The 26,199-nt window shown below is 39.5% G+C and overlaps 2 protein-coding genes across 4 annotated transcripts in view; one reads left to right on the forward strand and one right to left on the reverse strand.

Annotated features, from left to right (window-relative positions):
• The first annotated feature begins 748 nt into the window (after positions 1-748).
• On the forward strand, positions 749-5,062 carry serp2 (stress-associated endoplasmic reticulum protein family member 2). Its single transcript, XM_036565459.1, has 3 exons — positions 749-1,316; positions 4,438-4,510; positions 4,665-5,062. The coding sequence occupies exons 1-3, from the start codon at positions 1,233-1,235 to the stop codon at positions 4,703-4,705; spliced, it is 198 nt and encodes a 65-aa protein (XP_036421352.1). The 5' UTR covers positions 749-1,232; the 3' UTR covers positions 4,706-5,062.
• A 432-nt stretch (positions 5,063-5,494) lies between these two features.
• The window catches only part of tsc22d1 (TSC22 domain family, member 1), a 40,509-nt gene continuing 19,804 nt past the window's right edge, over positions 5,495-26,199 (reverse strand). The window contains exons 1-3 of one of the 3 annotated variants that reach the window (XM_036565453.1): positions 13,962-14,260; positions 8,220-8,271; positions 5,495-6,937 (exon numbers count right to left, since the gene is read on the reverse strand). In XM_036565453.1, the coding sequence (XP_036421346.1) occupies positions 6,683-6,937; positions 8,220-8,271; positions 13,962-14,122 (468 nt within the window). In that variant the 5' untranslated portion in view covers positions 14,123-14,260 and the 3' untranslated portion in view covers positions 5,495-6,682. Of the gene's footprint in view, positions 6,938-8,219; positions 8,272-8,814; positions 9,138-13,961; positions 14,261-26,199 lie in introns of those variants that run through there. The other 2 variants (XM_036565455.1, XM_036565452.1) reach the window with 2 other exon arrangements.

Consider the following 26,199-nt stretch of genomic DNA (forward strand, 5'->3'; position numbering starts at 1 on the left):
GTCATTAAGAATATTTGATGTGAAATGCTCTGTTGTAGAGAAACTTACTGAGTCAGAATTGTTGACTTGTGGTGATAGGAAACGTGTGAAGTTGCCTTAAGATGCCTCTAAAAAGCTACCTCACTCAAGAAATGGGTACAAATACGCTGCCTGAGACAGTTTATGATAGTTTCAGATTTTCGCCTAAAAATGAAACTACAGGTCTTTTAGGGAAACTAATACTAATGCTGTCAGGGAGGCATATCTTAGCAGGAGAAACCATCACATGCGCCATTGTAAAGCTCAAAATATGCAATGTTCAGGCTAAATGCCAGCTGTGAAGACTAAAATCAGTGATGAACCACAATTTAAAGCTTTAAACAGCAAAGCTAATTGGTTAGCTGGGACAGGCTAGTCGTTTGTGAGTGTGATTCATTCAAAATGACACCATATTAGCTGTTTTATAGCTTTATAGCTGCTTTCCTCTAAGTGTGAGAGCATTGTGCTTGATTATGTGTGTGATAAAATGCAGTTTTTCTTTTTGGTGATGTTGTAATGTGCATTCCTTTGGCCAGTGAATTAGCTTCCTGCACTGTAAAGGCAGATGCTGCTCACACAGCCTCAATGCAGTTGCTAAGCAACCGTTCTTATCTCTTTAGAGCTCTGCTGCAGAAACACTATTCTCAACTGATTTATTTCACTCCTTCACAACAAGTGGAAATCTCCTTTCGGCGTGACGTATACCGATCACAGAGACAAGATAATCGAACATAAATCGTTTTCCCAACACATGGGGAAACTTCTGCCACAGGCACGCCACTGCTTATCCACAAGAGCAACGACACATTAAAGTAATAACGTCACCTCTGTGGTAAAATGTTGTAGGACAATGCCGGGCTAGCTAACTAAATTAGAGGGCTGGTGATTCATACAGCTGATGTGTCTCTATTTCAAGAGTGAAACTCCACCGGTTCAGAACAGCCCGTCTCTAAGAATTATAATAAGAACAGAACTGGTCAGCCAGGGTAATGAGCAGAAGGCTAGGAAGGCTAGAACCGAGAAATGAAGGAGAGCTTCAGTTAGTGTCTTGCTCGCCCCTTCACTCGTTTTTTTTATGGAGGCGCTCTTCCCTCTTCTATCTGGCTTTTCGGGGAGCAGGTGCTAGAAATAGAGGTTAAGCATCTCCACACATAAAGCTATACGGTGTGGTTTTTACGGTGTCGAGTTATTGATCCGCCTAATCGGAACGGAAGATGGTAGCCAAACAAAGGATTCGGATGGCCAACGAGAAGCACAGCAAAAACATCACTCAGAGGGGCAACGTTGCTAAGACGCTGGTAAGACGTGGATTTTAATGTGCTCTGTGATAATTCGTCGGTATTGAGCAGGATATCGTGCTCAGATGTCTGTTTTTGAAAGCGATAACGTTAGTCAGCTAGTGATTTGGCATTCATCTGTCATCACTCGTTTATCACGACGGCGTTAAACCGAGCTTACTATTAAGTCACTGTTCGTGCCTACAAAGCCTGTTTAGGTTTTCCAGATAGAAAGTTTTAATATCCATACAGCCTGATAGTCGTTTGAGGAGCCATTAGGAGTCCATCATAGTCTTCATCAGATTATTGACGTCTACATCAGGTTATTAGTCCTAGTGGTAGGTTACTCTATTCCAGATGATGTAGCCAGAGAATGGTTAAATTATGCAGTCGTTTCGCACAAACCTTATTGGCTTTTTGCTAAAGGCCTCTGTTCAGCTGTCAATGCAGTAGTGATACTAAACCTAAGCTGAAGGGCTGAAATAAATGCATTTGTACATAAGGCTTTTGTAAACTGCAGTGCAAGCCAGTGGTCACGCCCTCTCATATGTGGCAATACATATGGCCACGTTCAGCGTAATTAGGCCTACATAACTGTTTGGACATTACAGTGAGGGCTGACAATACAGTATGGCAACTAGTAAGAGGTGTACATAGTCAGAGACTTGTTGAAATGAAATATGTTGTCCATTAAGACACAGTGCAGGTGAACAGTGTTGTTTTATCCGTGTGGCAGGTGTTGTTGAATTTGCATGGTTACCATAGACTTTAGCCCAAAATCAAACAGGTCACAGATAGTTTTTACCTCTTAAAAAGACACATTTCATGGTGTAAGTGCAAGTGGCACTGCTGCCTTACTGTAAAGCTAAAGGCAAGAGAGGGGACTGAACACACTGTATGGTGCTTGCCTCAGTTCCTCGATTGCCAGCCAACGCTATCACCTGGACTCCATGTTCCACCCTATTAGAATCAATCTTTCTCGTTAAGAGAGAAGAGATGCCATTTCCAGTGGGATTGTCACACCATGGATGTCCAGTGTGTCTCAGCCATGTTATTAAAAAATTATTAAATACATAGACGCAGACAGTATCTTGTTAGACGGATATCACCCGGTTTACATTCAGTTTCCAGCTGTCTGCCCTCAGGCTGTCAGTTCAGGGTCCCTAATTACAAGAAATCCAGGTCCAGACAGTCCTTTGTCTCACAGGTATTTTCATTCTAAATATGAACAATAACCAGCAATGTTAGCACCGTTCAAGTACCAGCAGGCTGGTTCTATCTCTTATTGTCTTTGGCTGTGTTTTTATGGTGTCTGTGAAGTGCTGAGTAATGTTTGCTTGTAAGATAGTGCTGTATTTTAAGAGGTCCTTTCCTTTGTGTTGTGGCCTGAACTAAGGCTTCCTCTGTTTACATAAACTACCAGTCAAATGTTTGGACACACCCGATTGAATGTTATGCACGTGATTGTAAATACATTTTTATCTAAAGGTTTATTTAAACACATTTAATTTGTTTGTAAGCCAAATGCAAAATGTGAAGATGTTTGAATTTATTTCCAGAGCAAGTTTAAAAACTTATTATTTTTTTTAAAAACTCCACCAAGTGGATTTCAGGTAGCTAACCAGTGCTCAGCCTATTTTCAACATAAGGGTGTTCTTAAGGCCAAGTTTCCCAGATAATTCTTTTATAATTATTTTATAGTTTTGATTTATAAATTGTTATTCTAAAATGTGGAAAATATTTTTGTTCTTTTAGTTGGTGTATCTAAATGTTTTTACTGATAGTGTAATTTCAAAATGGTTTTCACATTTTTCATGCTGCATTCCATTTTCCTTCATGGGGAGCAATAAAGCAAGTAATAACTTGGAGCTGCCAGCGTATAACAGTTCATTATCATGTCATTGGGCACTTAAGTGTGTTTGAGTAAGTGAATAAGATGCTGGAGAGTAGCCAGTCATAACAGGCTGTTACAAAACATTGACTGCATTTAACTTCTTCAGAGTTCAGTCATCTTTATAGTTAACTGTGTGATGATCCTCCAAAATGTCAGTTTGTTATAATAAGGCAGGATGTAAATATCAATGTTTCATTTAACTAAAATTTTAGTTCAAAACGTTTTGTTGATTTTCTAAGTGAAAGTTAGTTCACATCCACTTCAGAGAACATACTGCTTCCCATTTTAATGCAGAATTCATGTTTGGATTTTCTGAATTTTGGAATATTTTGGAAAAAAATAAATAATGTGGCTTGTGCAAAAATGATGGGACATTTTATTCTGTTTTTTCCACAATGTTAAAATAAGCAAAAAATAGAAATTTTACACCAAATTTGTCATGAAAATGCCATATTTAATTGTGTTCCCTGAGGGTTGTGTCAACTTATTTTAATTTTTACAAAATATATAATTTGACAGTGGGTGTTCAGACCTTTGCCTATAACTGTTCAGTGGCTGAATGCTGTAGCATTGTAATGTCCACTGTTCTAGGGACAATTTCTCTGTTATTTTCAATGATGACACACTGAAAATGCATTAAATCCAAGGACATTGCAGAGGTCAAAGTCACTGGAAAGTAGCAGCCACATTTCAACCATACCACATAGTAGTTGTTTGGAGCCAGTGGACACATGGCAACAAGTGTCAGGGCCCATATTCATAAAGCTTTTCTGATCTAAGATCAGATCCCTCTCTTATTTACAATGACAGTAACAGGTCCTAGATCAGCACTCCCACTTTGAGAAGCTTGAATACTGGCCCAGGTGTGAATGCTACAGCTTTAAAACCTGAGTTGTTTAAAAGTGCACCTAAACTTGGGGGACTGATACAATTTAAGATGTTAAGTGCACAGGGCTTAGGAGGCATCTAAATTTTGTTTGAAAAAAATGTATAGATATCTAAGTGTGTAGCAAATACTTGCGTAATGTCTGTGAATTTAACACAAATTGACAGTTTCAAAATGAATGAAATTGAATAGAACTATGATAAAGCCAGATTTCTCAAATGAAATAATCACTGTTTGACAGATTGCGTACCTTTTTCAGATCCTAGGGGAAAATAACCCAATCCAGACATGCAGAAATCAAGTGTTCAGTAGTACTTCTGTTGTGCTGAAGGCCATTTTCTTGTTTTCTGATTACCTTGTAGCGACCACAAGAGGAGAAATATCCAGTGGGGCCGTGGCTTTTGGCACTCTTCGTATTTGTTGTTTGTGGTTCAGGTATAATTTAACACTCTTATTAATCGACTCGTATGCTGTTTAAACCTCCCAGTTAGGGCATCATGCATGCTGTGATGGAGACAAAATAATGCTGTAATTGAGTTGGAACTCTCCTGGATGTGAGTTATTCCTTACCTCTCTCGTTTCTTCTCAGCCATCTTTCAGATCATTCAGAGCATCCGGATGGGCATATGAGCTCCAGCACGGTCCGCGTCCTCTACCTTACACGCCCATGAGAGCCAAGGCTGTGATGCACAATCTGTGGGAAACCTGGAGGCTTTAGGATTCTGAATGTGAGCTGTATGCTAAGGAGCCAAGTCCTGTGTACAGTACAGAACATCGTCAATCACTTGTTTACAATGTACCAGGACCACAGGAACAAGTGCTTTTCTACAGAACCATTGTGGCTGGCGTTGCCCCCTTATGTCACATCATGGATCATATTTGTTTCTGCAATAGATAGCGTGCTTTTGTGATCATTAACTATGTGCCACAATCTGTTTCTATATTTGTCCTGTAAGAACTTTTTCAAATAAATTACACATTTGGGAAGTGTCTGGTATCACTTCTGCTTCTGCAAATACAGAAAACCCTCAGGTTTTTTGTTTCAAGAGAGCAGATCTGAGTTTTTCCAGAGGCTGCGGAAGTACAATATTAGGTAAACGAAACAAAAGAAATTGGAACGTGCCACCAAACAGCAAAACTGGCCGTTATTCAGAATTCACTGGATAAATCAAGCAAGAGCCGCCGACTGGGCAGCTCCAGTTGTTCACAGCAGGACCACAGCCTTTAAAACTGTTTTATGAAACTCTTGCTTTGCAACTGAAGTCATGAGCCAGTGCCAACAATAAATGAAATAGAAGTTTGTTGAGCTTACGTGATCATCTTTGATAACCATGGTGGTGCCAAATCTGTTGTTTCTGCTTACAGTTCTTAAAGATTCTGAAGAAACCCACAGCATAGCATTCATACATAAGCCTTATATTCTCAGTCATTGTTCCTTAAACATTTTATTGAAAGTTGTGAAGTGCAATTGAACTATTTTACACCTTATCTCCTAAGCATACAACTTATACATATAATGCAATAATAATAATGCATATCAGATTGTAATGATATTCAGAATAACTGTAAGTTAAAGGTTTGATCTCCAGATTACTTCACTGTCAAAATGGAAACAGAAATCACATGGGTGCAATATACTTCAAATAACTTCAAGTGAACAGTGGTTTACAGTAGGTATTAACACAGCCAAGAAGTTGAGTAGTTGTCTTTTTCATGTAAATATTCTAAGACTGTTACGTCCATTCATGTATAACAGCATAAAAAAGATGGTCAAATGTCTCAGGCAAGCCAACAACCTCATCTTTAGTTTGTACAACCTAAATAGCGTCTCTTAGTGTTTCTCGCAATATCACTATTTTACATATTACTTACACTAAATATACAAGAATATACAAGAGCCTTCCCCCTTTCACTCATTCAACTCATCTCATTGCCTTTTTCCTCTGATTCCTGCGAGTGCCACTGCACTGGTAAAGCAGCTGTGAAGCCACAATAGAGAGAAAGATGAATTCAGTCTTAAATACTGTAAATTATTATCTCCTCTTAGGCAACTTTACTCCCTTCATTCACCCAGGTATAATGATGACACTAATGCAAATATTGGGGTCAAAATCTCATTCACCTTCCTCATACGTGATGCTGCACTGATTAGTTGTTCATCAAAGACTTGTCACATTCGTCATCATTAAAGTGCTTGCTTTTTGCAGCCTAAAAAAATAAGACTGTGGTCAGCATTTCCACTACAAAAGTAAGCGAGGCATGGAAACACCCTTACAAAGCCAGATTTACCACTGAAAAACGACATCACTTAAAATCCTTTAGACACAGGCACAGTGATTCTTTTGAGTTGTGTCCATCTTGATTTTTCCTCCCAACTGACAGTCACAGTCCATGGAGTTTGGCAATATCCAACATGTTAACAACGTACTGGACTGTCAGTAAGTGTGTACAGCGTCTCATTGTAGCCTTTGTCAAGTTTTGAGACTTTAAATATGTGCAAATTTTTCTGAAAGAATCCTCCTGTGAGTGAGGCATACTTGATCTTTAACATCAGTCTGTTTCAGTTCGGTTAACCACTCAGTCCCCATCACAGGGAACACTTGTGTGCTATGCTGAGGGTCCAGAGTTCTGTGCAGAGAGCTGGGCCACGGCTGGCTGCTGCGCCCCCTGTGTGGATGATGGTGGTGAGCCACTTTGAACTTGTGCCTGGAACTGTGCAAGCTGCTCCGGACTGGCTAGGTTCTTCAGCAGGTTGTTTTCCTGCTCCAATTGAGAGTTTCTTTCTATTAGTTCTTTGATCTGTTCTTTCAAGACCTCCACCTCCTCCCGAACAGCATACATCAAGTGACTCTTCACTAGATCCTGAAATCAAAGAATAAACATTGGAGGATACAGAGTTCAGTACAATCAGAGATATGAACGATAGCAAACACATATCAAATACGTTTCACTGTTTCAAAACCGTGTACCTCAATTTTTGGTGTTTTTATTTATGCATCAAGAAAACAGTCCAAAATCACTTTGTATAATGTCATTACATGAACTTTGAATTACATTAACTTTTTTTGTGTGCGTGGGTGTCTGTGTGTGATAAGCACCTTAGAAAATGTGGAGATATATATATATATATACACACACACACACACACACACACACACACACACACATCACACATCACATATATATATATATATATATATATATATATATATATATATATAGAAAAAAAACAAAACATTCTTAACCTTTAATGTAAGATTTCATTCTAAGTTTGGTAATTTTGGACCTTTTTTTCTGACAGAATGTACATTGATCGTTTTATATCATCACTATTCCAGCTACTTCTCTACGTGCAGCATAGATAATGTGGACTGGAAACACTGTAATTATTACAACATATAAATAAATCAATCGCAGTGTGTGAGAAACTCTCAGAGTGAATCTGACCGGGCGCTCAGTGAAGTCAGAGAGGGGCCACCTGCACACCTCCACTGGGCTTCACTACAGCACAGCGTCATCGACATAACAAAATGGCCGGCCCACTCTGAGCCCAGCCAATCAGAGCCCGAGATATTTTTAACTGGGTGTAAAAGCTTCGAGCTTTGCCTAGCAACAGTAACGAAGCACAGAGTGGCGTGAGCGGAGTCCACACATTCAGACAGATTCAGACACAACTGAACTATTCTCTGTTTTCCCCACACATTTCAGCACATTAGTTTACTATCCGAGCAATATCAACCTGGAAAGCTAACTGCTAGCTCTAAACTGTTAACCACCACACGCGCGCGATCAAGAAGTGGTCGTTAAATTCCTGAAACGTGTGGAGTTAAACTGTATTCAAGGAGCTGCCGAGAAAATATCGGAGCTCCATCACTTCTAACGCCAGTATCCAGTTACAACACAACGACATGCCTGAATGAGACCAACTAAGACATTAGGAAGAACAGTGCAGCGTCAAAGCGCCGTGAGCAGAAGGCGATGTCTGCCTGAGCTCTGCTCTGGTGTGCCAATGTTGATTATGTAATTCATTCAGTTACCGCGGACGCTAAAACAAGACTGTAAGTATTACCAATCAAAATGTACCACCAGATTTAGCTGATAAAGCTGCTTTATTATGTGTAGTAAGAAATTAAAGCACACTTACCATTGCTTGTTCGATTTTGTTGTCTATGGCCACAACACTGGCACCCGAAGAACTGAAAAACAAATCCAACAAAGCAAATCATTAATCCCAGAGTAAAAACCCAAGGCCAAAAACACAGCAGCCCACTGTGTACAAATACTACACATTTAAGACAAAGATTTTCTCTTTGGTCGTGAGATGCTAACAGGACACTGCTATTAACTGACTGCTCTTTCTATTTACGAGAACAAAAAACGTGTCCAAGGGCATCTATCGTAAAATAGACAACTGGAGAAAAAGAACAAATTGCAAAACTATATTTGCATATTTTTAACCACATATATACATATACACGTAGCATCAAGAGGAAAGGCATCGAGTACAAGGGCAAGCAGTCTAGCCTACACTGATTTAGCATGGAAATGGACACGGAAACTCGATTAAAACAAAACCAGCAGGCTTCGATTAAAGTGATTAACCACGTTGTTGTATTATTTTAACCTTAGGACCAGGTGGACAATCACTGAAGGCTGCATACAGTGAATGTGGTGCATCTCTTGCTACACCACCTAGAGATTAAGGCATTCCCTCTTAAAACACACGTTTATTATTTTACCTATTGTCGAGCCTCACGGACGAAGTTTCGGTTCCCAGCAACGATGATAAAAACGATATTGAAAAATTTCTCAGCTGACATACACCAAGATCCATCGCCACCGAGTAGCACTGAGAATTCATGCTATTTCATCCATATATACCGACGCGGAGGCGAGAAAATAAAAGCTCTTTGGATTGAGCGAGTGTTACATAGCTCTGCCCCAGGTTTCAGCGGTCAAACGGCGTGAAAAGGGGACCTTCGTAAAGAAAGCCCTGCGTTTCAGGAGACCATACATCCACCACGGCTGCACAAAGAATCTCCAAGGTCAGCTCATCCCTGCTCTGGTGAAAATCTGCAGCCTGGGCTATTTGCATAATTTATCCAAGAAAAACAGCGCAGCTCAGCACCCTATTGGTAGAGGGAGAAACGGATTTGACTAATTTATGCGGTAACGCCTCCACTTCAAGCTCAGTCGACCCAACACGCATAATATATTCAGAACGCGGCTTCCTCATAAGGAGATTCCGGTTAGAGGAGGAACAATGCATTTCGCTCCGAGTGTAACACACAAAACTAAACAACCTCAATCTTCAGTGGGACATACAACTTATTTTAATATGTCAAGTCTTCATGAATAGCCTCATAAATACTGAAGACTTTCATAAAAATACATAGATCATTTTTCTGTAATTTGAACCCCAACCTGCAAGCGCACACATGCTTGAAATTTTAACATGAATATGCTGCCACCTGTTGGCAGTGAGTGGAACAACCGCAGGCTGTAAAATGACTGCTGTTATTTAAGATGCAAAACCATCACACGCACGCTTTCTAAAGTCAAAGTATTATTGAAAAGTGTACCATTAGTGAATTTGAGAAGCAAATTAGTGAACCAATGATGTGAGCTCTCACTTTCCAGTGGTGTGATTTACAGTATTCAAATTCGCACATGCTCTGAAGACCTAATAAGCCTGAAGCCAAGAAGAGGCCAAAATAAATTAGCAAGGACACCCTTGCAGTATTCAAAAAATGTGTATGTTCATTTATTAGACCAAATAGGATGCTCAAGAGAGTCCTGGCAACAAACAATAGACTTTTAGTCTTTCATCAACAACTTGATGTAAAGGCCCTGCCACGCTGGCCCACACAGACATTAGTCAATTATTAGTCACACACACACACACACATATACATATATATACACATATACATATACATACATACATACATACATATATACATATATATATATATATATATATATATATATATATATATATATATATATATATATATATGCACACACATAGATAGATTAGATAGATAGATAGATAGATAGATACACACACACGCTTTGACCAGAATGCCAAGAAATGAAATTATATCCAGGAGGAACTTCGAGTTGGCAGGATGCACTTAATTAAATGTTCCCTTGTAAAGTGTTCCTTGGATGTTAGCCAGAATTTTATGCCATGTCACATGACATGTCAAAATGATCTAGATGCATTCACAGCACAAACGGGCAATACTGTAATTACACAGCACACAAATATGCTCTGAGCATTAACTTGCTTTGTGAAAGCTGATCATATTTGCATAACTCTTATACTCTCAGTAAAGCCGCTGTAATTTTGTTGCATTTACTGCTCAAGTCTTTGATTTGTGCTTCTTGTATTAGAAAATTAGGGTATTTATGAAATATTCCAGGACAGGATTATGTTTATAAATTTGTTGTGCTTTTGTTCACTTTCTTTAGGGAACGTAATTGCACCAGTTTTTGTCTTGACTCCAGGCTTATTTTATTTTTCTACTTTAAAATGTACAGTTAGGAAAAGGTTCAAATATGCCCCTTTAGCATGAGAAAGGGAATGTAATGTAAGTTTAAAAGTTATTTCAGTATTAGACCTTAAGGACCACATTGTTCCTTTGAGGGTACGTTTACAGTGTTTGTACTGGGGCAAACACCACCTGTGAAGTAACCTTTCTTCTGACACAGGAGTATGTACAGGATTTGGGACAGTTGAATTTGATCCAAGATGAGCACGTCTGATTAGACCCTTTATAAAGATCAGACCTGAATTACAGTGTGACTGAATGAGAGACACATACTACAGCTAATCCTCACTATGCCAAACTATCTATAGTCTCAGTCTCAGAAGTTCTGCCCACAAAGGTACATAACTATGTCTATATCTACATGTCTGTTTGTACGCGCTTCCATGCACTGGCTCTCATCAATCTAATGGTTGACAAACTTTTGCTAGCAGCTGCCTGCTCTTCACACCATGACAGCAATGAGCTTTAGGAGCAAGATTTAGTTGCCACACAAACACGGTGAAGTTCATAGCATCGCATATTTAAAACTTATTCAGTATGCCTTCAGAAGCAAAAACAATAAATTAAATATTTTCAGGTTTGATGAAAGGCATCAGTCAGATCCCCTTTTCATATTAATGCTACAGGCAATTAGCCTCAAAGGCAACAAAACCCACCATACTCTTACAGCAGTTAGAAGTCTGGCTTATGAAACTACTGTGAATTTAATGCCGCCTCTCATACCTTTTAAATCAACCAGTAAACCGTCTGTTGAAAATAAAAACGTGAGTCACAGGGACCTGCATGTCAGCACATATGAGCCAAAAGGAGAGCTGCATTCTCTGTACCAAGCAAGTAGTATGAGTAGTAGGGGTGCGGGAAAAACTTGATTCTTAAATGCATCGCGATGCGGACGTGAATGATTCTGAATCGATTCATAAATGTCAAAAATCGATTTTCTAAATATTTAATTTAAAACGTAACGTTGACGGAACACAAAAGGCGGAACTTGGAAGTGCGGAAGTGCAGCGCCCGGACAGTCTGTGGCGGCACATAACAAAAACACAACTGGACGAGTGAGAAATCCGACCGGCACCCTGTGCATTAAAGCCAGGTTAGATCAGGAGTCACAACACAAATGATAAGAAGAGACATTTTGTCCTTTCAACAAAAATCAAACCACCTTGGGAGCCTCAACACTTAATGTCCAGCATGTCTTGGTATGGGATAATGTCCTAGTATAGGCTAAACAATATAAACGAGAGCGCAGATCTACTTTGCTCTGCTTTAAGCTTCGCCTACAGCCGCTTTCCTCCCATCTCCGCCAGAAAACTTCTCTTCAAAACTAGAAGAGTTTCTTGTAAAATGTCTCAGCATCCGGCTGTTTTACGAGGCTGAAGTCGCTTCTCATTGGCTTCTCGTTCTAATTTTCCTGTTCCAAGGTGGACCATTTAAGGTGGAACGGGAAAATTCGAAAGAGAAGCGACTTCATTTTCGCAACTTTTTAGAGAAAGACAGTCTCTCATTGCAGATTTAACCAACCGCGCTGCTTATAAATGCGAATAAGTCCTCCAAATGTTCGTCTTAATCTCTGTTTTTTCGTTCGCTACCGGCGAGGCCAGACCTCGGGGCTATGTGACCTGCTGTCTGCTGTCTGTTCGCAGTCAGCCGAGATTCAACGTCCAGTCTCGAAAATGGGGGGGGGGGCCACAACGAGACCAAAACCGAAGTTATAAGATCACTAAAGAAAACGGGAAGGATGGCTGTAACGTGCTGTGTGGACACCCATTACCACTGGATCTCAATTCACCCTAACAGCGCATTTTATCGCAGATGAGTGGCAGCAGCGTCTCTGAATGAGAGCCTTCTAGTTCACTTGCCACATCACCTCCATTTGATTTATTAATAAAATATATTTTAGATATTTAAAGCAAAGTATTTGTAATGATCCATAATGCATTTACAGTATGGATCATTACAAATACTTTGCTTTAAAACTACTAAGTTTTTAGACAGTAGGAAGATAGAAATCCTGTATAGAGAAAAAAAGATGCATCGAGATGCATCGATAATTGTTTTATAACCGCATCGCAGCCCTCTGAATCGTAATCGAATCGAATCGTGAGGTGCCTAAAGATTCCCTCCCCTAATGAGTAGTATGAATGGAAGATATACAGCCCACTCCAATAGGTCCAGAGTTAAAAAACATCTTAGCCATAAGTAAATAACATAATAGTCATTTCAGCTGCACCTTAGTTGGGTGGCACTTATAAGCCATCATCAGACAAACTGCATACCATACAACCTCTTGAAATATTTTAATTCTCACAGCTTCACTGGAGTTCACGATTATCAAGGTTTGTATACTATATACTGTAGTCTGTTTTGGTGTACAGTAAATATAGACCACTTATCCCAATTAAACGTAGCAGCACATCAAATGAGGACAAATTCCAAGCAGCTCATGGCTCGACAAGCTCTTCCGGGGTTCTTTGACTGGAATGAGATTTAAGCAATTACAGAGCCCAAATATACCTCTTCTCTCCATGGCCTGACCTCAGTGTGTAAATACCATTCTCAGACTACAGTCTTTCAAATGACTTACTGCATGCTGACGCTCAATCTTCCCATCACACAAACTCCAAAACCACCTTACTGTTTTAGGAGCAACCACAGTGCACCCACACAGACAATGTCTAAACAGACCATGACTCAAGCGACCCAATCTTAATTAGCATGCTACCCTCAGTGTTGTGTTGATGACAATGCAAACCGAACACAACACAACATGACAAACTGCAGCCAAAACAGTGCAGTTAATGATCAAAAAACACAGACTATAGATGATAAAGAGTCTGCTGACCAACTGTGGTGTGAGTAGAAAAATTGGGTTCCAGTGTCTCCACATAAAAATGTATAATGTGTATAATTATTTACTGAGAAATGCTCACTCAATTTGAGCTCAACTGTGTAAACATGTGCCAGATTAGGGGGAGTGGGGAGAGTTACACTAACAGACTGTACTGCCACCTGAAAGGCAAGGCAACTGCATCTTGAAAACTGTGGAATTAAATCTTACAATTTTTTTTTATTACAAGGTTTAAATGAAGAACAAAAGTGTCTGAAACAGTGATCTACTATTCAAAATGATTACTAATAAAGTCATGATATGTGATTACACATACCACGTTCAGTGAATGCAATTCAAATGTATAATTCTGTTTAAATTATTCTTCCATCACAGGACAAAAACTGTAAGCTTGCCACCTACAAGCTTAAACAGCTGCATTTGCTTCAAGTACTAAAAACAATGTTAAACATTTGCTCTTTTCAGCTGTAAGGAGGTTTACCTCTTCAAATGCTGTTCCAACTCCCAGAACAATAGCTTCATGGCCATTTCGTCCCGGCCCCGCACTTGGATAACTGTTTCTCTCATTGATTTGTCAGTCAGTGCGCCCCCAAAAACAGAATTTATTCCACCACTCTCCACAACGCTCAAACGCAAACACATCGGTGCATTGACCAGTATTTTCCACTTGGTATCTCAGAGAACTGGCAGAGAAATGCAGAAAGGCTGGGTGAGGGTTGCATGTGCCTCCTTCTGATTGTCTCCACTGTGCTGGCTTTGTACGTCTTACAGGCAGATTCGCGAGTGATTGATCGAAAACAAGAGCTAGGCGGCTGTGATGTCATGTCATGTGACTCGGTGTTACATAAACCTTCAGCAGAGATTAAGATCTTCCCAATGATCAGTATTTTTACAAGTTGATGCTTAGGAGGCTGCCGCCCACACTGCCTCAGCGGCCACCCAAATCTCACCTATCCTAGCCCTCTCTCTGCTCCTCCTCTTTTCCCTGCATGGCAGCGTGCAGTTCTACCCTTCTCTAACTGGCGCTGTGTGGAGAGACAGGCCCCTGCACTTCAGCCTGGACTTATCTTGTCACTTCTCATCAGTATTGTAGCCCAACGCAGGCTTAGAGTGCCCACGGCTAATGAAGCACGCACACGTCTCCCCAGGCTTAGGCCGCTCGCAGTGAAAAAAACAATACAGAGCTGAACAATAGGAGGGATTGTACCTGGTCAAAGAGCACTGAGTGGGGGCTCTGGATGGTGCAGAGATGCAGCTGTGCTTAGATGCTTCTTTATGAGCTTCAAACACATCATCAGCATGAACACAGTGACTGTAGATTTCTACTTTAGGCAAGCGCATCCAATACTGACAGCCTTGTGTGGCTGGCTATGGGGTACAGGATGCACCCTCTGCTTTGTGGAATTGTGACACAGACAAATGAGAGCCACATTGCCACTCTGCGTGAGAGTGTGTTTCATTTTGCCATTTGGGCTGACAGCAGCAGGTTGTACAACAGAGCTCCATCCTGTATTCTCCAGCTCCCACTCTCACAGTGCAGCACACACAGAAAAAACTGGACGGCCTCAGCACGTTTCACCCGATTAGCAAGAAAAGAAGCATGTGAGAACTGCTCTAATGTGAATCCCCACTGGACACGACTGTTGCTTAGTGCGAGTTCTACATAAATGGGTTTCTAAGAAGATGCTGGAAGCACAAGGGTGTGATGTACTTTTATTCAAGGTCACGCTTGTCAAATTCTGGAACACAGTAACCATGTTTATGAGACTTATATCTAGGTTATGGTCTTTTCCTTCATATACAGTTTATAAGTTCCACAAAGTTACTTTTCATTGTTGTGTACATGGATACTTAAATTTTCAATTTAAGGCTAATACACTGCATTTTGCACAGGTTTGACACCAGTCAAAACTCAATATGTAGTAAACATACACATTTGTGTTTCCTCCCTTAACACGAACACAAAATTTTATTTTGCTCACCCTTGAACCGCTTTGTTATTGCATGACCTGACAGCATCTCCCAGTGATACACCAAACATTGTGATATTTTTCATGTATCTGACAATGATGGACGATGATGCCATAAGTAACAAGCTATAAAATATAGAAACTGGGATAAACATTTACCTGGATAAGCATTACTAAGAAATCTAACATTTCTGTAGAGTTACAAATGCAGTAAAATTCTTCAAAAATGCAAACATTTTAGCACAGCAGCCCAGCATAGGCTAAACATTATACTCCTCTAGACTATAATAAATGCATCAAGGATGGGTTTGAAATATCGGTTAAATCTAAACATCTGTCTGATGCAGATAAATTTTTAATTGATTAACTGCCATTACAGATATGATTCTGATATTACTGCGCATCCCCAATAACTCCTATACAAATTCCAAGGGGCTAAACAGGTTTGCTCTTCAGAATAAGATGCTGACATGTTGCCACAAGCAGATAATTAGGTATTCTGTATAATACTGGGACTTGTACAGAAGAACGTAGTGTGAAGGATTATAAACAATAATAAGGAATTTGCTTTCAGTGGACATCAGAAGATACCAAGTGAATGTCCTATGATCATGTAATAGAGAAACAGAAAACACCTCCTTTATGTTGCGTGGGTATACAGTGTTTAAAGAAGTGTGAATGGCCACAGGCTTACTCACATGTTAGTAGTTATATAACTGCGCCAGTGTGCATACAGAGGCAGCAGGTATAAGTAATGTGGAATGAAACCTGGCATTAGCAGGATTAGCCCAAAGACAAAACAGCCCAGGAAGAAGACCCAAATCACTGAAGTGGACTCTTCTGCAAAAGGCATGAAGAAAGTGCCTGCAGTTACAACAGTAGAGGCTTTCTTGTCTCGCTGCTGTTGTAGCAGCACCAGCTCGCGCCTTCCCTCCCTTTGTCTGGAACCACTGTAGCCTTTATATAAAGTGACAGTTAAGGCACTGTTGTGATGTAAGATGTGGATATCATGAATGCAACTTCTGTGTCCTTCTCTATGGAATACAGTATTAATGATCCACAACTACATAAACATGCACTGTTCTAAATTCAAAACTCAAATACAGTAGTACAGTGAAGACTTTCTAGTGAAGCAGGCAGGCATTAAACATGGTGTAGACAAGCTCCAGTTAGCTGATCAAGTGAGACAATAGCTGCGACGTGACCGATTTGCGGGAACCATGAGGGGGTTGTTTACATTGTACACGATGTTCTTGATACAGACGGCCAGTCAAGCGCAAGCATTACTTCCACTCGAACTCCTAATGCGATTTGTCGACTTTGCTGTATGTTTGCCGACACAGTCAAGATGTGGAATTTCCTCATCTGGGGCTGCCCTTAAAAGAATAAGAATTTATAGCAATGAACTTACAAGTGTGTATTTTCAAATGCACCCCATCTTTGTAGTTTCATCCATTTTCAAATCCATCTGAAAGATGTTTAATAGTCTGCACCCCACATCAAAGCAAGTAAAGTAAATCTCTGCAAATCCAGGCTAGCCCAGACATTTGAAACTTGTAGATTTTCTATAGCTACAGCTCTCACTATGGCTCATAACAATATTGTGGTCTAAAATGCCACAGTCCAACAAAAGTCAGCAGTATAATGCTTAGATCCTTAACTATAAATCAGTTACTGTGAGAAAGCCCTCTAGAAAGCTTAATTGCATCTTTCGTTTCATGCCTTTTTCCTTTTGAAATTATTGTCTGCCATATGCTTTATTAGTTTGGATAAATGCAGCAGCTGACCAAAAGCTCCCAACAGCACAATCACTTGATTGGGAGCCAAGGCATGTGTGGAGGAGACATTTACATTCCCAGTGTTACCACATAAAACTAACAGGCATGTGACAAAAAGGAAAGCAGTTAACCATCCCACAAGGCAGATGGCTCTTATGTTTTAGGCTCGTGTGCAACCGCTGGGAACACTGTGTTTATCAGTATTGGCTAAGAATACTACGGCATCCTGAGATACAGCACAGAAAACAGCATTAAAATCGCCTCCTTACATACAATGTACCTCTAGCTATCCTATACAATGTACACTGCAGGTGAATAAAGTATTAAAATAGCACACAATGATTTCAGTTGTGGCACAAAGTACTGACTTAAAATAGTTATTACGAATTTTAAAAGTTACAATTCAAAATCAAGTAATCCTTTGAATTACCGATATTGTTAAACCCAAAAACAATTCTTGTATATATTTAGCCCAGTTAAACGTCATCGGCCTGACGTTTTTCTACACTACTTTTTTTGGTGCCTCTTTTCTACTATAGGGCGAGTTGTCCATTTTCCCAGACCCTCTGAGCTCACTACCCCGCCCTCCCTCTCTCTCTCCCCCCATCTGTCACGTCAGTCCGTGACGACTGTTTCTCTCCCTGCTGCTCTGTCCTAATTCCAAGAGGAACATTAACAGGCAACACCAACCGGCAGGATCCAGTCTGCTCACGACTGACAAGCCCTCCCTTCAAAACTCTAACAGAATCTGTGTATCGCCACTGCATCATAGTCTTGTGCTGGCTTGTGTGTGAACACAGACCTGCAGCACTGCAGCTGCTCTGTAGGCTAAACATCAAAAATGTAACAGTAGCCAATGCTGAGGTAGCGTCAAAAGTAGAGAACGAACTTTACAGCAGAGGAGAGTCAGTAGATCCCACCATAATAAGCCACTAAATATCATGTACATCACATTAATTATTATTACAATCAGTTCATATTGTTCTTCAAGGCCTGATTTCCAGTGTTCTGTTGTGGCACAAAGGAAAATGTGCCTCACATGAGATGTTACATGTATCGTTCACGAGTCCAAGGTGATTGCAAATGATCACTGAGAAGAGAGTAATATGACATAGTACGGTATGGTACATTCGCATGTTTGCAGACTGACACACTGAATCAAGTCAGCAATCCACAAAGACACATAGCAAAGCTAGGTGGGCAGTAAGAGCACTGAGAGTCAAAAGATGTTGCATCAAACCTCAGATGCTTCAAAAGACTGGTTTTGTTGAAACTTGCAAGGAATGGGCACAAAGCTTTCAAATGGAATTAATTAACCAATAAGCAAATACAACATTTACAATTATCAAACAAGCATCAGACAATGAGCATGTATTTATCTGGATGAATCTGCAGTTGAGGAATAACCTGGATGATGCAACAGACAGAGAAATAAACTACTAAAACATATCCACACCCCATTCCTGTGCATTTCCAGTGCACAAAAGCGGTGCATGAAAAGGATACTACACATGCCAATATATTTTATTAAACATGCTCAAAATTCTAAACCAATAAAAAAAAATATCTAGGTCACAATGGAGATGCTAATTAAGCAGCCAGGTGTGGGTGGAGGAGTGGAGAAGAAAGTTCTAGGTCGCTGAGCGATTCTGTCTATTAGGAGTCTGCAGGAATCTCTCCTTCCTCCCCTCAGCCTCACAGACAATAGCAATACCTAGCTATCCATCCTTCAGTTGTGGCTCAGGGTGACCTTTTAACCCTTTCCAAACTGGTAAGGGTTACATAAAGAAACCTCAAGCACAGCCTGTACCCACTGCGTTACATAACAGCTGTTCATTTGGTGAGGGACCCCCTGTTTGCACTAATCTCTCATAGCACAGGAACATGGAGCATGGCTGCACTCCCCTCTCTAGGCCCTCTCTTTTGTGCCCTTTTGTTAGAGCAGGAAGGGGGTGTGGGCACAGGGCGATCGGGCACACTGCCTCCTTCCGCAAGCCTGGCAGGAGAACAGAGGTGTGCTGTTTACTGAAGAGAGGGCTGTGGCCATGCAGGACTGAGGAATGCTTCAGTAAGAGAGCGTCAGTGTTCTGGGAAAAGATTGCAACTGTGGCCTGAGATCAAATGTTCAATACACTAATATAATGCATCACAATAGTAGGAACTACAGTTAAAACGCTTCAGCTAAAAAAGCTTCAGTTTAATATAAAGTTGTGAGAAAAGCAAAGTACCGAATTGCAGCGACACGGCTCATGACCTGGGTGACAGGGTGATTTAATCGGATATCGGAGATGACTGACAAGTAAGGCAATAATTGCTGTGCTAGGAAAGAGAGCTGATGAAGTAGAGAGGACCAATTTAAATTAATTTAACATGTTTACTGTTAGAAATATCACAGGGGATCTAGAGCCGAATTCCAGAGTTACTCCAACATAATTGTTTTTAATATGTAAAACACTTGGACATGACTTTGGTACTCACACATTTGGATTATGAGTCTAAAGCAAACAAGACGGCCTCAGAATCCTGTGCTTGTTCAAACTGTGTCAAAAAAGACCATCAACACTGTTACTCCTAACTTCTAAGAATGCTAAGGAATGTGTACTAGATACATGGTCTAAAGTAGATGTGTGGTTAAAGGAGGCTGACGCACTAATTCAAATTCAGGCACAACAAAAATGAACGCAAAGTAATCACAGTGTGCACTCAATCCCTTTTCTTTATCTCCAAAGGACTGTGTTTTTGTGGAGCCGAAATTACTCCATAAACCAAATGGTGAGGGCAAGTACTTAATGAATTCACTCCAGTTCATTTACAGTTTATTGCAGCTGGCATCCATCAAGATTTAAGATTTATTTAGCAATATGGCCTTGAGACCTAATCTCTTGCACTGAGGAATGTCATTACCAGACAAGAATCATGCCTGAGCAAGTTACAGTGCAACGTAAAAGAAAATTTAGGCAATCATTCATTGCAATAAAGAGGGTGTGTTACAATCAGTGAGCAATACACTACTCACATAAAAAACATACAACTTGACAGCATTAAATGCCTCAATATAGTATTCAGTCTACACAACAAGATTTGATCACAAAGCTGTGACAGTTGAAAATGTTAAGCCGTGAAGGTGCTTAACATTTTCACTGAAGATTAAATGTAGCTAGCAGGTAACCAAAGTAGCTACTTTTGTTAATGGACGGAAATGCACCTTCTGGAATAGACAGAAACGGAAGGTAAGTGGACTTTTCAGACCGCTGCAAAGTAATTTCCATGACATGCTTTAAAGCTTTTGTTGACCTGTCAACACATCATGTGAGTGTAGTGCTTTAACACTTGTGTGTCATATCCCTGATCACTACTCTATCTCATTTAACACAATGTCAAAGAGACCAGTATCCCTGATTACTGCAGGATTACATCAGACGTAAAGCTGTGACGCTCACATCTTTACCATAATCGGGACTTAATCCCTAAGCACTGTTCCAGGCATGGATGAATGTTTGCGCACTGATGTATAAAAAGACTGTGCACTTCTGACAAATGACACCAGACCAAGAAACACAATTCAACTAAAGTGATGGACTTTTCAGAATACAAGACAAAGTTTTTCATTTCTCCGGTAGTGTACTCTTCTCCTCCAGTGAGATTACAGATAAAAATATACTATTTCTCATCAGTAAAGAATACTAAAGCAAATGATGTTTGAATTAAAATTTAACTTGAAATTTAAACTAAAATATAAAATGACAAAAATAGCCATACAACACATACATGTTATATAGTCTGTGCTCAAAACTTATACCATGTAGAGCATTCAAAGTAGCTAAATGCTCTACAACACTCCAGCAATTCCCACCTTCAGGCAAAAGCATTTGGAGTATACTTTGAGTGGGCACTCTGAGCATAATGCTCTGAATTCTGGGGGAAAACACACACACAACAGGGGTTTGGATAGCGTGACCAGAGCATGCGCAAGGGCAGAGCAAATGTATGCACTATAAATCAGTAATGATCAACTAGTAACTCTGAGATCAAAATAAAACAGAAAAAGCCTAGCAAGCTGACCACACTCCAATGCAGTGTGTATTCATTTACTGTAAATGCTTTAGTCTATCCCTTTAAACTGCGGCATGCAGATTCACATATTAGGAGGAGTTATCATCCTCACTTACAGAGCATGCAGCAAGCAGAAAGAGAGAGACAGAGAGAGAGATAAGAGGAGCAGCAGTAGAGTCTAGCCAGTTGTATCTGGTTCATTGTGACCCTGAAGGTCCCTATAGTACAGCTACACAGGACTGCCAGGCATTTCACAGTGAACACATCCATCTTATAAAAAATAAACATAAAACAAAAACATCATTCTGCCAACGTTAAACACTGGACATAGTTGTATTTACACTGTATTATTCTTCCTTAATGTAACGATTTTCTGTGGAAATTTTTACGGGAAGGGATCTTATCTAACGGGTTTTGACTGGATTGTGACAAGCAGGCATTTCAAAATGAACATGCAGTCAGACCTGGATGCCAGTCTACAGTCAACTGTGGAAGACTACACACCCAACGTCTGCACTGGAGGAGGGGAACAAAATCAAAATGATGATGTGTCCAGCATGCCATGAGTCACGAGCTGCTTCCTCCTTCTGTTTCCAATCAAAATAAATGTTATATTTTCAACCTGCGATGCAAGATCTTAACATACTGCTTTAGTGAAACCAACTCCTGACCCTGAGTTTAAATAATGTGACTGCACTGGTAAATATTATTTAGGAATGTGTGAGAGCCTCCTGTGTCTGTCTAAGCTGTGCCTGTTCTCAGCAACATGTCTTTAGTGACTCTAAAGCAAATGTATGCCTGTTTTTCAAAGGCAGAGAAAAATTAAAAATGAGCCGGCGCAAAATGAAACTTTGAAACTTTAGTAAATCGAGCGGAATATATAATGTCAGGCACTTCCACTCTCCACCTCTTTTTTGCGCGATTTTCCTATGTTTTGGGTGGCCCTCCCACAAATGCATGAGGGGGAGAAGCGCAGTCTGCATTTTTCAATGCACACAATGCAGAGACTTTATAGGCTTTTGCACCAGTTTTGCAATACATACAGGCAGAATAGCATCTGAAAATGATGCAAAAGGCTTAGGACATTGGGCCCTGAATGTTTGCCATCTGAACAAATACGAAGAAAAAAATATATAACAGGCCTGAACTTTGATTTAAACTAAGTTTTTAAATTACACAAAAATATCTACTATGATGTTGTAGAGTAGTCTGTCAACCAAGACTGTATCTCCTCAGTATGAAAACAGCTTATGAACATATGAGGCTACAACAGCAAAGCAAAAACCCAAAACCTGTTTTGGCTAATCAATAACTCTGCTGAAAATATACCATACTCACATATAGCACAATTAGCTCCTTAACAACAGCTAATACAGCTACTTCTGTTAGACCATTTTAGACTGGATCTGAGTATTTGGATCTGAATATTTTGAACACTGACACTGAAACACTCCCATTTTACAGTACTTTTTGGAAACATCCTAAATAGCTGATTTAGTAATCAACATTACAAGCTTCACAAAAGCTTAATCATTGTTCAGGGACACATTTTCACTGCACTAAGTCTACGACAAATGTGTTATTCCCTGAGAAGGGTCTCTGCACAAACGTAAAAGTGGAGTAGTATTTCCCTGTCAAAAAGGACTGTCTATTTAAGAAACGCTTTACTCCTTAGGATTAATCTGAATTTGGTAAACTATCCATTAGAGTTCTCCCTGCTCACAAACACACACCTCCATCAGACAAGCTGAAGTGGAGGGTGTCAGAGAATCACCATAGCATGCAGGGCTTTGGTCCACAAGAACAGGCTTGACATACTACTGAAAATGACCTAAAATATGTAAGGTATGTGTTAAATGAAATTACATGCATTATTTTTATAGGTACCGTAACACTTGGGTAAAGTAAGCAAGTTCTAATTAAGTAATTATATTTTATTTACCATAATTTAAGACCTTTGGATACTGATTTCCAATTCATTATACATTCCTGATTAAAAAGACTCTTACTTTTAAATGCATAACAAAAACAATTAAAAAAAAAGAGAAAGACAAAGAGAAATTTCAATGCAGCAATTCTAAGAAACAAGTCTTCTAACATGTGACTAAGCCATAAACGTTTTCTTAGAACGATAACATTTGTATTGTATTGTATTTCTAGGAACTGTTCTAAGAACCTATATAAGTAATAAGATAACAGGCACAGTGGAATCTCTGTGGAATCATGCCAAATCTGTGACCAAGCGAAATAAAGAGAAAAGAAAGAAACATAGAGAACACTGGTTTTGTAATTTGAGATGCTGTGGAAATAGTAACCTTTTGTAGGAATAACTTTTCCCCTCACTGCCCTCTACTCTGCTACTGTAAACAGTCAAATGCCAAACAGAAAAGCTCTTCAGCTCCCATGTTGAAATGACCTTATAACTTTGATAGGTCAGGCAGTAGCCACTCTAACAGTAAATGTGTATAGTAATGAAAGGCATTTCATTTAGAGTATAAGGGTCAATGAACAGTGATTCAGAAAGGCACAGCTTATGACATAAGTAGGTGAAATGATGGGAATGCCATTTCAACTTAATTCAGTGGTGGAACAATGAGAGCTGTTTTGATTATCATAGTCTAAAGGCATATTTCTCCAGTCAAAATATATTTCCTAATTGTATTTCACTACATTCAAGTCAGTGATCTTTCACATCAACAGTTGATAAATTCAGTTTAGCTGACATTTCACCATGATATCACTGTCCAAGATTGTAAATCAAATAGTTGAGTCCATCGTAAGTGTGCAAATATACACACCTTTTCCCATGAACAGCACTAATCTCCTCTCTTACTTAACAAAAGTAAGATGATAATGACAGCATAGAGCTGTCTGAGTCATCACATTTGCACCTCCGTGGAAGTGATAATTTCACTGTACTAACCACTGTGCTCTCCTTCTGTATCAAGAGACTACCTTGGATGTCTTAGACAGTGTACGAAGGCTATGCCTGGATACTTTGTACCATGAAACTATAACTGTAAAAGAGGGAACTTGCTTACAAATGAGTAACTTTCCATTAGACAATGCTTTGGATAAGCAACAGAAATTTGGCAAAGGTGAAATCTCAGGAGATCCAACAGTAACAGTAAAGGTGAATTTGCTGGTGGTATCAGTCTGCCCTCTAGTGTACGTTAGAGGTATTGCCAAGCCTGGGAACAACCTACAACATGGTTCGCAAATAACTTCAGTTTAGGGGCTGTGTTAGTGTCCTGGACCAACAAAATCGACGTGTAATAGACTATTAACACATTAAAAACAGTTATATTTAAAATTGCATTCCTTAATTTATCTGAGAAACAGGAATATTCAAGGTACATTCTACTTGTACTAACAGATAATAAACCACCTATAGATGAAAACAGTGCAATGTCTAATGAAAAAGCTTGAATTTTCAAAGTAGTAATGGCTTCTCCCTTAAAACCCAACAAACACTTAGAAAAAAGAGATTGTTCTCATTAAAATATGAGATTATAATGCAAGATAAACAATTTCTGGTTAAAAATATATTTGTCCTATCAGCAATTCATTTATTTGATCTGTTCTCAGTCACCCTTTTCAGTCACTGTATTTTTCATCTTTGTGTGCCTGACAGTGTTGCTAAATATTACATTCCTTCAGCACTGTTGTTAGCTGTAAACAAATCAAGCACACTAGCTTTCCCTTATATTAATGAGAAAATATGAATCCTCCCTTTTTCACTTAAAATCCATCACTTTATGCACACTTTTCTTTTGCAAAGTAAATGCTTAGTTTGCTAATGAAGAATTCTTGATTCTTAGCACATTATGTTAAGAAGAGCCTGGTCCTGGGTCTACTGCTCTGTAGTGCGCCCCACAGTGGAAAAACTATGAACAGCAGTGTTTTTTTTTCCTTCTTAAACTAAAATGCAGGATTTTTCCAATTCATTGAGTTCATCACACAGGCTGCATTTAAGACTTACTTAGGTGGTGTCTAATAGTGACAAAACGTTCGCAAACAAGTCAGCTTTAGATATCTGTTTGTAAGAGAAAATAAATGTGTAAATCTTATAATACTGTGACCCCCTTGTTATCCCCAAAACGGTTGCAGGTTTGCCTCTAGTTTTGTTGGTGATTTCTGTGAATTAATTACAAGGCAGACCAATCTTGCTTGCTTTGAGAACATAAATGAATAAAGATCTGTTTGGGAGCCAGCTCTAATGGGTGAGCTGAGCTGATTTATCTGACTCACTGAAAAGAGCTGCAATGCCAATCATCAGGGCTGTGTACTGGCAAGAAACTGGCCAAACTATTTTTGTTAGGACATAGGAATGAATTTCCAAAAGCATTTAATGGTTGCATTTGCAAGGCAACATTTAATTTCTATTTACTTTCTGCATCATTCTTTTATGATCTCCCCTCTTCCCTGTGGATCCCTGTTAATTTTCTCTATATACTTCCGTGTTCTATCTCTTCTCCATTCCTTTCTCACCCTCAGTATTTCTGTCACACCGAAGGACAACAAAACTTAACGCTTTCAGTGGTCTGAAAAAAAAGTTAAATATATGAACAGTTCTGAGATAAGAAATGTACCACGTGCAAATGTCATGAGCTTCACAGGGGCTTTAGTAACGTAACCCTGAACTAAATAAAGTCGTCCATGGAATTGCCAGATTTAAAATCTGGATGTAGTGTCACACTAAATGACACGGTTTTCAGTAACAACATGTATTAGGTTCATATGCTTTTAGAAATATATGAATGAAAAAAATTGCCATGTACTACAACAGACACGTTATGCTTTTCCTTTTAATTTATAAACGTTATAATTTATTGTAACATGTCTGAGACAATCACACCAAAGGATAATTTTGAGATTTGCCTTAAAACCTAAAAGAAATCTAATAATAAAGCAGTTT

This window comes from Colossoma macropomum, unplaced genomic scaffold (genome assembly GCF_904425465.1).
Source record: "Colossoma macropomum unplaced genomic scaffold, Colossoma_macropomum, whole genome shotgun sequence".
Taxonomy (NCBI): domain Eukaryota; kingdom Metazoa; phylum Chordata; class Actinopteri; order Characiformes; family Serrasalmidae; genus Colossoma; species Colossoma macropomum.

Excerpts from the sequence above, each read along its gene's own strand:
- serp2 (XM_036565459.1), top strand. The coding sequence starts at position 1,233 with ATGGTAGCCAAACAAAGGATTCGGATGGCCAACGAGAAGCACAGCAAA. Across the intron at positions 1,317-4,437 it reads GCAACGTTGCTAAGACGCTG|CGACCACAAGAGGAGAAATA; the intron begins GTAAGACGTGGA and ends ATTACCTTGTAG. Across the intron at positions 4,511-4,664 it reads ATTTGTTGTTTGTGGTTCAG|CCATCTTTCAGATCATTCAG; the intron begins GTATAATTTAAC and ends GTTTCTTCTCAG.